This window comes from Cebidichthys violaceus, unplaced genomic scaffold, assembly GCF_023349555.1.
Source record: "Cebidichthys violaceus isolate CVI_PGR_0920_01 unplaced genomic scaffold, fCebVio1.0.p SCAF_27, whole genome shotgun sequence".
In the NCBI taxonomy this organism is placed as follows: Eukaryota; Metazoa; Chordata; class Actinopteri; order Perciformes; family Stichaeidae; genus Cebidichthys; species Cebidichthys violaceus.
The window spans coordinates 3,114,424-3,131,289 of record NW_027176450.1 but is presented as its reverse complement, the minus strand read 5'-3'; the positions used below and the strand labels follow the sequence as shown (position 1 = coordinate 3,131,289).

The window sequence follows — 16,866 nt, the reverse complement described above, 5'->3', positions numbered from 1 at the left end:
AATAGATGTTTTGCTGGCGGGTCAAATTGATGAATTAGAAGTTTATACATATCATGTTTTGCAATGAGGTAATCTATATAACAGCATGAGGTAAAAAGGATGTGTTGGTTGAAAGGAATGAAAGTAGTGAAAATGGAGGCAGGATTAGTGTAGCAGGATTATGAATGTGGAGTTGCTTAATTAAACAGCAGAGCAGCTGGCAAAATACAATGAGGAGAGTGAGCAGAAACACTGCCCTTCCACAAAAGCTGATTTTGAATTGCCGCTGACTGTCCCAGTGGCCAACAGTGGAACACTGTGGGTTTCCTGGACTGAGTGCATGTGTGTACTTGGTATGGTGATGTAAGTGGTTACACTGTGTGCGTGTTTGTGCTGTCATCTAATATAAATGTCTCAAATTGAGACCTTTTGTAGTTGTGTGACCAACTTGTCACTGAAGCCAACACAAACATTCTCAACTGTAATGGATGTGTTTTGCTTACGTTTCACACCTTGCTGTTTTGAGCAAACACAGTAGTATGTCTGTAGCTGTTTAAGCTAGTGGGGTAGAGAGATGGGACTGGGGGGTCTTCTCTAAGCTGGTTGGTCACTTGTGAGGTCTCGAAAACAAAAACTACCACTTGGTTCCTTTAAGTGACAGCTTTGCAGCTTCAGGGGTGTGAATGGCACAAAGAAAGAATTACAAGCCAAAAAACAATAGACACAGATTGCAAGCTTTGATGATAAACCATTCTCAAATTTGTTGTTAGAGGTTAAGATTGTAAAGGTAAACCAAGACAAAAATCATACAGTCCTAATATATAATTTAACCAAAAACACAAAAAAGCCGAAAGCTTATTTCTACAATGGTCCTCGTCGTAAATGACAAAATTTCAAGTTAGGCGAGAAAGAAGAAATGGTCTGAGGAACAATCAAAGCTACAGCATCTACAAACAGCAAAGAGGAATGTATAGCTAATGTAGGAAACTTAGCTAAACAGAAAACTCAACTTGAAAAGTGGCATACAGACTGCTTGGCAATTGGGTCTGCACACATCATTGTCTTATATTAAACAGAACTCTCAATGTTATTGCTCTGACACATTCCATATTGAGTACAGTTCACCCTGAAACTCACCGAGAGTGTTAACTATGTGAAACATCTTCAAGTAAACATAGCTCAGACAACATGAAGTAGCCAATAAAATACAGCATGTCAGAGGTTTGGAAAAGTCTTGATTTTAAGATGCATTGCCATGCAGTGACAGGACATAATTGGGAGTTTGGTTTAAATTCAGCTCATTGGGAGTCTTAACTGCATTTTGCTGTATTTAACAGTTAACTGTTAACTCTCTTCTCTCGCCTCTTTTTCACCTCTCTGTTGGTGTTTCACTGAGGGTAGAGGTTTGCAAAGAAACACTCAAACAAATACATGTGCAGAGCATTCAAACTCTTTCACATACATGTCACAGCACAATGCAATCAATGTGTGGTTCAAGGAACATGTTTTCACGATCAATACGTCATACAGTAAGCCTAAATAGGCTATGTGTTCTGGCTTTAATCAAGTGAAAGAAAATTACCATGATCTACCACGTCATTTACGGTGGAAAAATGTCTTTCGCACTAACTATTAAAATTTGTGAATAAATGTTTTGCAGTTTGAATAATAAAAACTGCTTAGCATAAGTAAGCTTTTAAAATACATTTTAGTGACAATTGAAAGTGACAAATATTGGTTTTATGATTTTAGAGACCCCACAAAATGTTGCTACTGAGGCTCTCAGGGGGTCTGGAGTGTCAATCAAGGGGTCTTGGACCCCCTCAAGACCCCCCGTATTTCGCACACTGCTCTTTTCTCTCTGCCTTCAACATTACATTCTTCTGTTCATTTCTCTTTCCATCCTCTACTCTTTGATCTTCCTCATCCTCTCATTTCACTGTTTGTCCAAACTTCCACTAAAAGTTCATCAGTCTACCATTGGATGGATGGTATTAACATTAGCTGGCCAGCTAGCTAGCTAGCTAGTCAGCTAACGTCACTCAAATGAAACTAACTAGCCGGCATCATGATGGATTGCCACTGTTAAACGTACCATGACGGCTAGGTGAATGGCATTGAACTTCAAGCAGTTTCACAAGTAAAATTCTCTAGTTCCCTGAATTATGCTTTGCATGGATTCAGCTGCCTGTCCTCAAATTGTTGATCAAAGAACCACCATGTAAAGTAAAGCTTATAGTGACCAAGATCATCCACTTTACCACCCACCCACCCAGACACAAACAATAACAGTGATAATATAACTCGGTAATCTTGGAGTTCCAAAGTAAAGTTATTTTTATTCAATTATTTCATAACTTTTATTATATACACCTAGTAGGCCAATACTGACAGTAAGTCCATCATTGTTATTTATCTTTACTCTATATTTTCACTAAAAAGAGCTAAAACTGACCCAAACCCAAACAATCAATTCAAATACATTGTAAATACTTGTGTGGAACCCTGGTGTGACCCTCTAGTACAGCGGGTGCTAGACTCATGGATGTTAAACTTTCATGATTGTTAGGGCCTTCACATCTGTACTGGCCACCAATTCATGGCAAATATTCCAAGGTGACAGCTTTCGGCCGTTCAATGTGCATTGATTTCATAAAAGATTATCTGTTAAACGGCACTTTATGGCACTTATATTTAATTTAATTTCAACAAATGTCTGAGTGAACATTTTGCAGATATATCATATTATATTGAATTGAATTTATTTAATATATTCCTTTAATTAATAGAAAGCTTTATGGGGCGCAATACAACATCCAAAACACAATATGGCACTTAAGCATTGTTTTATTGTTTGATACAAAAATGCTGTGTTAAAAAAGTTGGCTTTTGCGTTTTAATAATAAAGTGTTACTTTTCCCCCGGAGTGACCATCTTGTCTCCTATCGGCTGCAGTCTCTTAGCTGAGAGAGCAGTGTCCCAGCTCTGGCTGCCGCTGGCCACCAGCCCACTGTTGCGCTCATTTGTATCTTGATTAGTGGTGCAACAGATCATAAAACTCACGGTTTGGATCGTATCACAGATCAGAGTCACGGATTGGACAAAAAATACTAATTGCAGATCATTGATGATCCATATTGGCAGATAAAGATCTCTTTGTTGTTTGATTGTAGCAGGTTCCAGGCTTTTTTTGCCACCATCCCAAATCATTTCAGCCACTCTTAAATCAGTAAAAAAAAATGTATCCTTTTACTTTGTTAAAGTCATCATAATGTTTTTTTTCATAAAGGCACACAATTCAAATGATTAGAAAATAAAACATTGTATTTTCATTGATTAAAACAAATCTTGTCATTAGTAGTTTTAATGATGCATTATAAGCTGCTAGAGGTATTGTAAGCATGTCATAATTCATCTGGTTCCTGTTCCTAAGAAGACGACACCATCTGGCCTCAATGACTACCGACCAGTTGCCCTCACATCCCATGTGATGAAGGTGCTGGAGAGGCTGGTCTTGGCCCACCTCCGACCGCTGGTGAAATCATCACTGGACCCTCTGCAATTTGCATACCAGCCTCATGTGGGAGTGGACGACGCCATCATCTACCTGCTGCAACGAGCTCAGTCGCACCTGGATGGAACCGGTGGCTCTGTGAGAATCACTTTCTTTGACTTCTCCAGTGCATTTAACACCACCCAACCAGTGCTACTGAGTGAGAAGCTGCGGGAGGTGGGGGTTAACGCGTCCACTGTCTCCTGGATCACTGACTACCTCACAGGCAGACCACAGTTTGTCCGACTGGGCCGTGTGCTGTCTGATACGGTGGTTAGTGATACTGGAGCCCCACAGGGAACTGTTCTGTCTCCCTTCCTGTTCACCTTATACACCACTGACTTCCAGTACAACTCAGGGTCATGCCATCTGCAGAAGTTCTCTGATGACTCTGCAGTGGTCGGGTGTATAAGGGACGGACGGGAGGAGGAGTACAGGGCAGTAGTGGATGACTTTGTGGAGTGGGCCGGTAGAAATCACCTGCTTCTGAACGTGGCCAAGACCAGAGAGATGGTGGTCGACTTCAGGAGGAGGACGACGGCTCCACAGCCACTGAGAGTTCTGGGAGAGGATGTGGACATGGTGAAGGAGTACAAGTACCTGGGTGTCTCCATCGACAGCAGACTGAGCTGGAAGGCCAACATCAACGCTGTGTACAAGAAGGGGATGAGTCGACTCTTTTTCTTGAGGAAACTTCGATCCTTCAACGTGTGCAGCAAGATGTTGGAGATGTTCTATCAGTCTGTTGTGGCCAGTGCACTGTACTTCGCCGTAGTCTGCTGGGGGAGCAGCATTGGAGCCGGAGGCACCAACAGACTTAACAAACTGGTTAAGAAGGCCGGCTCCATCATCGGCTGTAAACAAGACTATCTGGAACAGGTGGTGGAGAGGAGGACACTGAAGAAACTATCATCCATATTGGATAACCAGGACCACTCTCTCCACCACCTACTGCAGGGACAGCGGAGCACTTTCTCCAACAGAATGATCCAGCTCCGCTGTCATAAGGACAGGTACAGGAGAACATTCCTGCCTACTGCTATAAGACTGTACAATAAATCACCTCGGGCCAAATCAAATCGTTAAACCTCTGCACTACTGTTTATTTAGTTGATTTAATATTATTCTGTTCTATTCACTGTGTATATAGTGTGCATTTTTTATATAACATCTTTACTATATTATAACTGTATATATTGTGACATGTGTATTTTTCTTGTATTTTTCTTTTTATATAATATTAAGATTTTTTACCTGTGACCTATTGCTGCTCTGTAACCTATTGCTGCTTGTAACAAAATAATTTCCCCTCGCGGGATCAATAAAGTTAGTATCTATCTATCTATCTATCATCTCTAATATCTAAAGTAGTGTAATATCTATTTAAAAATAATACAATAATAATAATATCTATTAAAAAAAAAAACGTATTCAAGTTTCTCATAAACATTACATTTTACGAGATCATAACATCATGATAACGTTATAACTTACCTTCGCCCAATACTCATTTTCACTAAACAGAGCCTGAACGCATCATAATGTAAGTGAACGGAACCTTCGGTCGTTGTCCATTACCCACTTTACTAGCTCTCCTACGGTCATTTTCAACACAGATTGGTTGTTTACAATGTGACATTATCAGAGATTGACGACTAGAAAAGCGTAAATGCAGATGTCCTGATCGCATTTTTTACTAAATATTGGTGGATAACGATCGTCAGTGCAACTTTATTTCACACTGTGATGGTTAAAGTAAAACTGTGTCATTAATCTGCGGTTCACATGTGTGCTGAACCGTGAGGGGTGATCCATACGGATCACAGATCGACAATGATCCGTTACACCACTAATCTTGATGTACGTAAAAACAAGCTTTCTAGTAGATTTTACTAAGTATAATTTGTCCTCACAGTTGAATGCAGTTAAAAAAACTCAAGACTGGTAAATTGGGTCAGAAATATTCAGACTTTACTGTTCAAGTCCATATGGATTATATGTTATGCACAGGCCTGTTTGCAGTGTACTAGAATGCAGTAGAAAAGTGATGATGATGATGAGAGAGTGATATAAATGAGACATTAGTGATTGCATTCAATCCTTGGGCAAGGCACTTATTGTTACTTAAATTGCAATTTGTGTGAATTTGCTTAGTCCTGATGGGCAGGTGGCACCTTGTATGGTAGCTATTGTCATCAGTGTGTGAATTGGTGTGAATGGGTGAATGATGACATGTAGTGTTAAAGCACTTTGAGTGGTTGGAAGACTAGAAAGGCACTATACAAATGCCAAAGTTAATTTACATATTGGTTTACTTTATTTACTTAAGCATTTCTCTCACCGTGTAACTAAGTTGTTAAAGTGATAAAATGTGATTGATTTCACTATGATACTTTGGACTGTTGCAGGATCATGTTTGAGTGTTAAACTCCAATGTTTTTTTGTTTTTTTTATTATCATTTATAGTATCGTTTATTGGTAACTTGTGGGTTGTGAGCCCTGAAACTGTGGTCGGTTGGGTGTTGTCTTGCCTTATTGGCATAGATTAAACAAGATATATAAACTATAGTTCACCTATTACCCTGAGCCAAAAGTGTCTGGACAACAAGGCACTTTAAAGTAATACCAACATTTGATACTTTGACTAAGCTAGTGAGCTGTCTTTCTACTAGCATGTTTACATGCATGATACTATATGCACATGGAGAACCATGGTTATGATGTAACCCTCCAAATATAATAACTCAAGCTAAGAAGCTTAGCTTGAGTTAAGATGATAACATCTGTATTTATATTATATACCTATGTCTCAAACTCATCTTCCAAAACAATCAAACTATGATTAATGGGGTTTGTTTATACAACTAAACAAACCTAATCCAACTATTACCTTAATATTGACATTCACAGAAATCAAATACTTGTGTGCATGTCAACAAACTGTGTCTCTTTAGTTTGTGTGGGTGATTAGGGGGCAGATAGAGAAGATGTGAAGATCTTGTGTTTTTACAGTATAACAATGTCTGGTAATAGTTGCCAGGGGACTGTGTTTTCAGTCTGTCTGGTTGTTTTTACTCTTTTAAAACATCTCTTACATTAATCCATGTTTCCTGTTTCTGTCCAGCTCAAATGTTTTCCTCCGTCTCGTCCTCTCTTTTTCTACTCCCCTTACCTTAGAAGGGATAGCCTTTCTCCTTTTAAATCCTGATCTTTACCTCTTCATATTTGGTGACAGCAGCTATTTATTTCTTAAATATTGTTTTTGATTGATAATCTGATGTTCAAGGTGCCTGCTTATTAGTACAAACACAAATACATGTCCTGCATAACTGCAAGTCACCACTGTAAAATGACCCTTCATTGAGACAGTCTTCTGAAAAAGCATTCCTACCTCCACATCCAACCAACACTAACACACACTCAAATAGTTTGTCTATTCATCTGTGCTCGTGTTTCAAACAGACATGTCTCCATTTACATTTTAGAGTTCAGTAGAGCACATCTCTGCCATGCCTTAATTCTTGTCCATGTTATAGAAAAGTCAGGTTTCATGAAAAAACAATAAAGCCAGTATTGCAAGTCACCATAACTTTACATACCTCATTAATAGTCTGTGTCAACTCTTAATTGTATGGTTGAATTCATTCTTAAAATGCATCTTTGCTAGGCTATGCATCACTATACAACTGTTTGTGAGAAATTGACAAATAAAATGTAATACCATATAAGCACACTGTTGACAAATGCATTTCTGTGAAAAAAGTCAGCTTGTGTTTGTGACATTATGTTCATTCTTTGTGTGGAACTGATGGGTATAGTTTCATGTGTTATTAGTCAGAAATTAGTATATATTATTCTTGTCAACTTAAAAGACTAAAACTGAAAAAACACACTTATTGGAGAGAGGATGGAAAACAGTGTGTATTGTCTGAGACACAGTTGTACCAATGCTTTAGAGTTTTACACCTGTAGAACCACTGAAAGTGCATTTGTCAGCATTACGGCTCGAGGCGTCAATGGTACTGACGGTGTGTATATGTGCGCAAGCATGCATGTGTGCATTTATTCATGACTGCGTGTTTGTCTAGACATGACATGAGCATGTGTGCGTAAGCATGCACTCACATGAGGAGAACAAGCAACCATTGAGCCAGCATGGTCTCACATAAGTAGCTGCTTAAACCCACACACAACCCCTTTTATGCATAAACCCAGCTTAATATAGCATACACAGGCATGTACACACAAACACACACACACACTGAATCCTAAGCCTGCATGTGTTTGTGCATCACAAGACTCTCCGACTAAGTTTGTTCATGATTTTAATCTTAAAGAAGAGAAGTTGGCATGTTGTAGAAAGTCTTCTGTTTACACTTTCAATCAAAATGTATTTGTATAGCACATTTTAAAATACAACAAAGGTTGCCCAAAGTGCTGCACATACAGTAGATAAGCAGTCATACAATCAAAGACTGGATTAATGACAGTAAGTGACATTAAAATCAAGACAAACTGACACAAATCACACAAAAGTGCCATGTTAAGATCAAAGGTGATAGTCCAGGGAAAATAAATAGTTTTTTTAAATGGCTTTTAAACATTGGTAAGGTGGATGACAACCTAATATGAAGGGGAAGGCTGTTCCAGAGCTTAGGGGCAGCAACAGAGAAGGACCGGTCGGCCCGGGTTGTCTTTTTTGTTTTCGGAACAACTAAAAGCTGTTGGTCGAGAGATCTTAGTGAGCAAGGTGGGGTATAGGGCAGCAGCAGGTCAGACAGATCAGGTCAGACTGAGGCGGTGCCATTTGAACACTTAAAAACTAATAACAAAATTTGAAAAAATTAATTCTGTACTCCACAGGTAGCCAATGAAGGGATTTTAAGATCGGTGAAATATGTTCACGCCTGCGTGTACCAGTTAAAAGTCTTGCTGCAGAGTTCTGCACCACCTGAAGGCGTGATAGAAGTGTTGTGCCGATTCCAGCATACAAAGAATTACAATAGTCCAGCCTGTAGGTGATAAAAGCATGAATAACTTTCTCCAGGTCTTTTGAGGATAGAAAGGCTTTGACTTTAGCTAAGAGTCTTAGCTGAAAGAAGCTGACTTTGACCACGGACGCAACTTGGAGGTCCAATACAAAAGATGAGTCCAAAATCACACCCAGATTTTTTACATGGAATTTGCAGTGGGTTGCCATGGAGCCAAGACACAATGAGGAACTGTCCAGTATAGCAGCTGAAAGGCGAGAGGGATTTATTAACATGATCTCTGTTTTACCTTCATTGAGGCATTGAAGATTTAGCGAGAGCCAGCTTTTGACATCTGCCAGGCAGCACATTAAAGAATTTATTGAGGTACTGTATATTCGAATGTCGTCAGCATAGAGGTGATAAGAAATGTCATGTTCAGTGTTTCCCCTAGGTTTACAGCTTTATTTTACTGAATATTGGCGCATAACGATTGTCAGTAAAACTTTATTACACACTGTGATTCTTAAAGTAAACTGTGGAAATAATCTGAGGTTCACATATGTGCCGAACCGCAAGGGGGGGGTTTACGGATCAGGTATCGGCAATGGTCCGTTACACCACTGAAAGGTACACAACTTGGGACTGTCCTCATCTAGTTGTATTTGCCAGAATCCATGGTTTGCTTCCAACACCAACAAAAGCTTTGTATTTGGCACCTCATGTCACCTCATTCACTGCATTCACTTTTATCAGACACTGCTATTCTTGGGCTTTTTTGTAGCTTGATTTTACTTAGCTTGTTCACCACTACATCATTTTCTTCATGTAACGCTTTCAGGTAGCTTTGTATGGCTTAGTTAGCTCTGCTGATATCAATGGCTTTAGGCCCAAATCACACTGAGATACGTTGCTAGAAATGCATCGCCATTGTTTTCCTATGGTACGGCGAGCCTGGTGTGCACGTCACGTTTTTCTAGGATTTGTGTATGTAACAGTTATTTACCTATTTATTTTAAGCAATTTGATTGCTTTATAGACTTGACTTGGCTAATATTATCGAAAAGAGGAAGAAGGATAAAACAGACTGCTTTAGCTGAGATTCTGTCTTTTGACAAAAATTGATGTGAAGAGAAGATGAAAAATGATCATAGCTAATTGCATCTGGTTTTCCTTCTGACATCGGATTGATGACCTCTGATTTACATTCCAGAGTTTTACAGATGGCCCCTACATGGCAAAAATAAGTACGACAAGCGTTTCCTCACTGACTATATAACCTTTTGTTTTTGATCTTTTTTATCTCCTGTACTACGGGGATTCCTGAGGTATATAATTTTGACAGAATTATTTTGTGCAGACTTATTTGTTTTTAGCATTTAAATTATTTTTATTTGTTAATTAAAATGCTATAACACAGACTGTATTGATCCAGTTGGCAGCATTTGCTGGATTTGCTGCAGTAAGCAGAATTTGGAATTTGTAGAAGTATCTCAAATTTGAATTTGAATTTGGTTGAACATGTGAGGGCATCTATGGAAATCAGCAGACCAACTGCTGTGTCTGAGGAGTTATCTGATGTTGTTTGTGTCATTGTTGACACAAGTTGTTTTTATGTAATGGATGGTCAACTGTTATTTTATTCATGCAGTGAAACGTTTCATGAATGGGAGTGTTTTAGAACCAATATTTATCTTTAGTGATGTTGATCACTGTGCACTGTTTTTTGATAATATGTGGTTGTGGCCATAGCTGTCTGTGAATGTGAAGGTTGTTGCTCTCTGTGTCTCTACCAATCCTTTTGGAAGAGGGACAGGAGTTTGATATGCACACACCATATGACAAAATAATTGCCTATTTTAAGTTTATTCACGTATTTGTCATGATGCAGTTTGGGTTGTGGATTTGAAGGTGTTCCCCTAATCTTATCCAAATTCATGGATAAGGACAAAAAATTAAACATTCATTTTCTAACAAAGTTATTGTATAGTGTATAGTTGGGTTGAGTTAAAATAATGCACAGATCTTTGGGAAATGTCCAATTTCCGGTTGAAATGTTGCTCTTCATATTTTAACGGTAATGGTGTAATACGACTGAGTTCAAGCATGGAGCATGGAGCACTGGAATGAACATAAACGTGTTTCTCTTTTGTGTGCATGCTCCGTAGAGTGTTTTGATTGTGCTTTTCAGAGTATTATTATTAAGTACAATTTTGTGACTGACTATCTCACTGTGTGTATTTCAGAGCAGTCTCCAGTGTATGCCCTGGGGTATAAAGGCGTCTTTGGAACAGCAAGTGGCAGAGCTTAAGGTGAACACTGAGGTCCAATCCGCAGATTACCCAACTGATCTAGAGGACTGCCAACTAATTTCAGGTAAAATAATCAACTTTGCTTCCTCCCAAAAACAAAATTCCACTGCCAAACACATGCAAATGTTAAGGCGGACCCAATGTCAGTTGATTTTAACACATACAAGGTTTTAGTACTTTGTAACAGTTATACATCTCAATTTTGTTCAGAATACAAATACTGAACAAATCTTCTCCAGCGACTTAATGGATTAATCACTGATTATAATCTTTTCAAATACTGACTTAATTTAAAAGTCTTGATGAGGTTCACGCTGCATGAAAGGATAATTAGCTATTGTGTGCTTTAGTTGCTCTAAAACATCCACCAGGTGACAAACAATCATTATCAATAGCAATGGATTCTTTCTCTCTTCTCTAAGGTTTAGGGTCTGGCAAACAAACATCAAGCAGACAAATCTATTACCCATCCTCAGTGGCTAAGCATCCTTCATAATTGAAGTGTCAACACGTCTAAGCCCATACTTCACGTTTATAAAGCAGAGTAGACACAAATGTGAGCATATTGGGATTTAAAATGACAAACAGTCCTGTATGTTGCACCACAGAGGCAGTCATTTCATGGTGCTGATTATATATTATGTTATATTATACTATATTATATTATATTTTATATTATTACTGTAAGAGTACTACAAGTAATGAATGCACTTCCATCAATGCCTTCCCAAAGGTGTGTTGTTATTGTTAGTTGTAAGATTTTAAAGTTAACTTCTCTTAGTAATGTTAGTGTAAGTAAAATGTTGGTCTTTTAGCTATATAATGTCCAGTGCAATGAGAAGTGACCAGTGTTTCTCACAGAATTCTACCTGTGCTCTTCATGAGTGGAGCACAGCAGCACATCAGGTCGTCGCATGTCCAGCCTGGACAGCTCAAGCAGAGAGATCCGAGGCTGAGCCGTCAGAGAGCTCCCTCCGCCACAAGTTAATCCATCACTGTGATTTCTGGAACACATAAAAAAAATTAACTAAAAAATGCAAAAATGGGTCAACAAATATGCTTTTAGGGCCATTAATATACCTGGGCCGCTTGCCAAAGTAAAGTCTATGTGTGGAAAACTCTGGTGTCACATTAATGCAGTCTTTTTCTTTTCTTTGAAAATGGTCAAGATTTGTAGACTCAGAATGTGTTTTGTACATCTGTGGAAAGTGGAATAATTGTACTTAAGTGGTAACAGCAAGAATGATTCTTATCACTAACTGTCAGGAGAGGTCCTTGTAGCCAAGAAAAGAAAAAATGGATCTCCTGAGTCAAATTATCAACCTTTGGTCCATTCTTCTTTCTCAGCATCTGATGGGACAGGAGGGACAGAGACAGAAGAAACAGACCTACCAAGAGGGGCCATGGTTACTGGTGCTTTGGGGGAGATGAAGGATGTTGACCCCAGTCAGGAAGATTCTCAGCAAACCCACAAAGTTAAGACTTATATATTTCGATTGATCCAACGCCAAGCTCTACCCACACACTCCTCAAAGCTCCGTACCAGCCTGGCACATGATGCCAGAGCTGTCAATGTGGTGAGGCAGAGTAGTATATGCCGCATGGAGAAGCAACATTCACCAAAACAGGTGTCTGTTCAGGAGATCTCTACTCCATCCCAGGGTTCAGAAGGAACTGCTCCACAGGCTTGCCATAAACTTGATCAGGACCCTTACATGGGGACAGGGTTTACTGAAGATGTTCCACCCCTGTACCACCACAATCTCCAGCAAAGTATCCAACATCAACCAGGGCTTCATCACAGGCCCAGGCAGGCTTCCATGACTAACACCTCCCAGTCAACATTTCTGGACTATCCATCTTGCAGAGTGCTGCAAGCCCACCCAGACTCATGTAATGACAAGCTTGATTCACCTCAACATTACCACAACTACCCTTCCTCTCCAGGTCTGTCAAAGCCTCTCCAACCACTTTCACCTGAAGAGCAGCTGGTCAAAGCAGAGTATATTCCAGCCCATCCTTGCCGAGCCTTTACCAGAGTTTATGCCCATCACCACTCAAACCCCTACAAGGGGCCTGGGGTGCCCAACCGAACCACATATTCTCCAGAAAGAAACCGTCACCAACAAGAGCAGCAGCCCACAGCATCTCAGATCCAACCTTCCAGATCCAGAGGGGGGCCAAAGAAGTGTCACTCGAATGAAGACAGAAATGGTTTCAGCAGGAAGCCGGGAAAGAAGGCATGTAGGTCTCAGTCAGAGAATAGCCTGCAAAGGGTTCCAGATCGCAAGTACAATACAGTAGAAAGGAATGGTGGAGGAAGTGGAAGCGGTGGAAGGGGAAGCCGTAGTAGTCAATCCAAGAGCAAGAAACAACAACAAGGAGGTGGTAGCTGTCGGCGCTGGCAGTCCACCCTGGAGCTCAGCCAAGATGAGACTGATCAGCCGCCCATGCAGACACCCATGCGAGGCTCTTCAGCTTCAAACCAAAGGGACCATTGTACAAGGCGCACACGCAAATCTCGCCCTACACATGCATCGCATGCCTACCCACACCATCACCACTCTCCCCATCATCAGCACTTTGAGTACCAGTTAGAGAGGGAACAAGTGCCACTGTTTCAGCCTAGTGGGGAATACCCCAACCTACGTCAGGGTGAGTCTGAGTCAAGCATGAGCGAAGCTGACTCTCCAGAGTCCAGCTCTTTGTCCAGTGATTCAGATGAGAGTGGTGGTCTCGTTTGGCCCCAACAACTACCCCCTCAACTATCCCTCCCTTCACCATCTGCCCCACCTGGGCCACCTCTGCAGCACAAGGCTTTTGTCAAGATTAAGGCTTCACATGCTCTTAAGAAGAAGATCCTGCGCTTCCGCACTGGTTCACTTAAAGTAATGACCACTGTATAAAGTGGAATACTGGCCAAACTAAAATGGACAGCAGATCTTTGGACAACATAGAACTATAGACCACAAACTACAGTGAATATAAAAAACAATGTTCTTGTTAAAAGAATTGACTGGATTGCTTTAGATAAGCCTTTAGAAGCATTGAAGGAAATTGGCATCACCATATCAGTTGTTTCAAAAATGGGATGTAAAATTGTATATGAAGTGTTACATTTGACTAAACATCTTTTATGGATGACTCATGTTTCATCAAAGGATACCATAATTGGCCACATTGGCCCCTAAATATCCCCACCCTCAACATGCACACAGCCAGCAATAGAGTATAGCATAGTCCATGCTGGCATTGTCTTTACGGTCACACAGAACCGTATTCCATGACTCTAATACACCTACCATTGTAAGGGACTTTATGCAAGAACACTTCCGTACTCTTATCCTAAACTTTCATATGAGTGTCAGATTCATCAAACTGTCTTAACCACTCAAATTATTTTGTTTCAACCTGACTAATGCCACCTGTTAATGGGTAGCTGTGTATTTGTGAGATGTTGTCATTACCATAACCAACACTTTGCTATATACAGATTTTTTAAAAAGTACATTTTGATTGCTAGGTTGACTGTCACCATTTAAAAGGACACTTTGTTTCCAAGTTTAACATTCTGGTTTCTCTCTTGTTTTAAGCTAATTCTACAAAGATACAAATGTGTATGTATGAAACTTATTGTTGGAAATATAGTAGCCTACAATGCTGACACAGACTACAGTTTGGGCCTTATATTTTGATTGTTTTGTTGCTAAAATTATCCGTACCTGTTATTATTTGAATTTTACTTTATTTAAATAGGATGATAACTCAAGGCAACATTCATAAGTTAGTACTTTTTACATGTTTTTCTGCATAAACATACAGCTATTAAATATATTGTGGTTGGAAATAATTGTAGGACTTGGGAAATTGTGATCGTATATAAAAATGAAGGAGTAGATTGTTAGTACAGTTCAAATGTATTGCCAGACATTTTGTCTTTTAACCAGCTTCTAGCAGCAGACACAAACCAACATCAAGATTGATCTTATCTTATCTATAATAATCTTTTTAAAGTTTTGGAGAGATCAAATGTCTCACTCACAGAGTTAAGTATTCTTGAAATACTTGAATGTTAATAGCTACTTGCAGACTAATAAAAATGTGTCTGCCCAAAGAATGCATCATTATAATGTCACTTGAGTGTTTGACAGTATTATTAATTAAAGTGCACTGGCCAACCAACTATTAGCTTATTTTTGTATGGAATTTGTTTGACAAAATGTATTATATGAAATAAAAGTGTTTTAGAAAATACCAAAACGATGGTGCGTGTTTTTTCTTTATTGCATCATGCTTGGTGTTACACTGCACACCCAGGAGCGATTTAATCTTTTCATTGGGCCCTAGGTTTGGCTAAGCCCATTAGCCCTTTCGCTGCCCGAAACCACATCCACTACCACAACGAACCGATTTACCTCTGCACATAGTGATACTGCTAAGCCAAGCCTCTCCACAACAAACATACTGTACATTATTTAATTTAATTTAAACATCTTTCAAATAACATAAACATCTCTCCAACAGTATGACGTGTCACACTTTGCAATTTCAGTTCAACTGGGAAAATTATCAATATTTCTACAACACTGCAAACAATACCATCAATACCACAGACCACACCAGATGAATTGCAAGGAGCATAAACAGTCTTGCATATTAATGCCATAGTAACATTAGCATTGATATGCAAGACTATACTTACCCTTAGAAGTGTCTACGACTGGTTTCCTTGGCAGCAACATTCTTGATTAACTCCTTAAAGTCCAGTTTCTGTACAATGTCACTCTTCTTCAAAACTGGCATTTTGCAATAGGGAGATCTGCATGTCGACTTCTTGGCTAACGCCACTGTCTTGAGACACCATGCTAACGTCAGCACTAGCCACCGCATAGTTGTTGAATAGCTGAGTTGCAGGACACACCTGCCACTATATTGCTTTCAGCCTTTATTTTCTCTGGACATTCCACTTTCGAGCACCGCTGTAGCGTCTCCACCATGGTTGGGTATTTCTTCAATTGAGAGGCTCATAATGCCCAGGTTTATATAACACCAAACTGACCAAACAGTGTCGACAAATACTCCCCTTGGCAACAAACTGGCTAATGAGATTAAATGGCCACTGCGCACACCATGTGGTGAGAAAACACATATATGCTCTCACACTCACACAACAGTCGGCAGCCCAAGTGTTAGTGATGGACGTGTTGAGTGAGGAAGAATCAGAGAGAGGGAGTGGGGGAGATGACAGACAGTGTGCTGTTGCTTAAGACTAATGATGCCAATATTCCTCTCTTAAGTGTCACCAACAGAACAGAAGGAGAAGATTTGATTGAACTGTAGTGAAACTGTGGTTCCTGGTCCTTTGGATGTCATGATCCATGAAACTAAGGCTGTTAAGAATGTGTTTACGGATACATGACTGCTACCTTTATTATTACTACTACTGATAACACCCAAATCATTACTACTACTATCTCTATACATTTGGTAATGCCACTATTGCTTGTACTACTACTACTACTACTACTACTTATTCTACAGCAACTGAAACTATGATGAGGTTATTTTTGCTATTACTACTTCAACTACTATTTCAACACGATTACTACTATATCACAACTATTAAAATTGATATTACTACCACTGACAATACTTACTGCTACTATAACTATTGGCACTACTACTACTACAACTACTACTGCGACTCCCTCTATTACTACACTATTACTATTAGCGCGATTAGTAGTAGTAGCCATCCCACTACTATTACCAATGTACAACTTTTACTAGTATGACCACCATGATTACTTCTTGTAGTGCTACTGTTGATTACAAAAATGTTGCTATAACTACAGTATACTACTTGTAACAATAAAGTATATATACATAATAAACCTTTTTCTGTCTGTGAAAGTAAGTGAGATCCTATAGTGTTTGTGTGTGTGTGTGTGTGTGTGTGTGTGTGTGTGTGTGTGTGTGTGTGTGTGTGTTTGTGCACCAGAGTGATGAATTACAAGGGGATTTTAATGAGCTTGGCTGTTTTATGACATTA

General features: G+C 39.5%; 1 protein-coding gene across 1 annotated transcript in view; it reads left to right on the top strand.

Annotated features, from left to right (window-relative positions):
• Window positions 1–15,007, top strand: part of LOC137880132 (dapper homolog 3-like) — a 32,839-nt gene extending 17,832 nt beyond the window's left edge. Inside the window, exons 2-3 of the mRNA XM_068721289.1 lie at window positions 10,749–10,878; window positions 12,162–15,007. Of these exons, the coding sequence (XP_068577390.1) occupies window positions 10,749–10,878; window positions 12,162–13,720 (1,689 nt within the window). The 3' untranslated portion in view covers window positions 13,721–15,007. The remainder of the gene's footprint in view (window positions 1–10,748; window positions 10,879–12,161) is intronic.
• The last annotated feature ends 1,859 nt before the right edge of the window (window positions 15,008–16,866 follow it).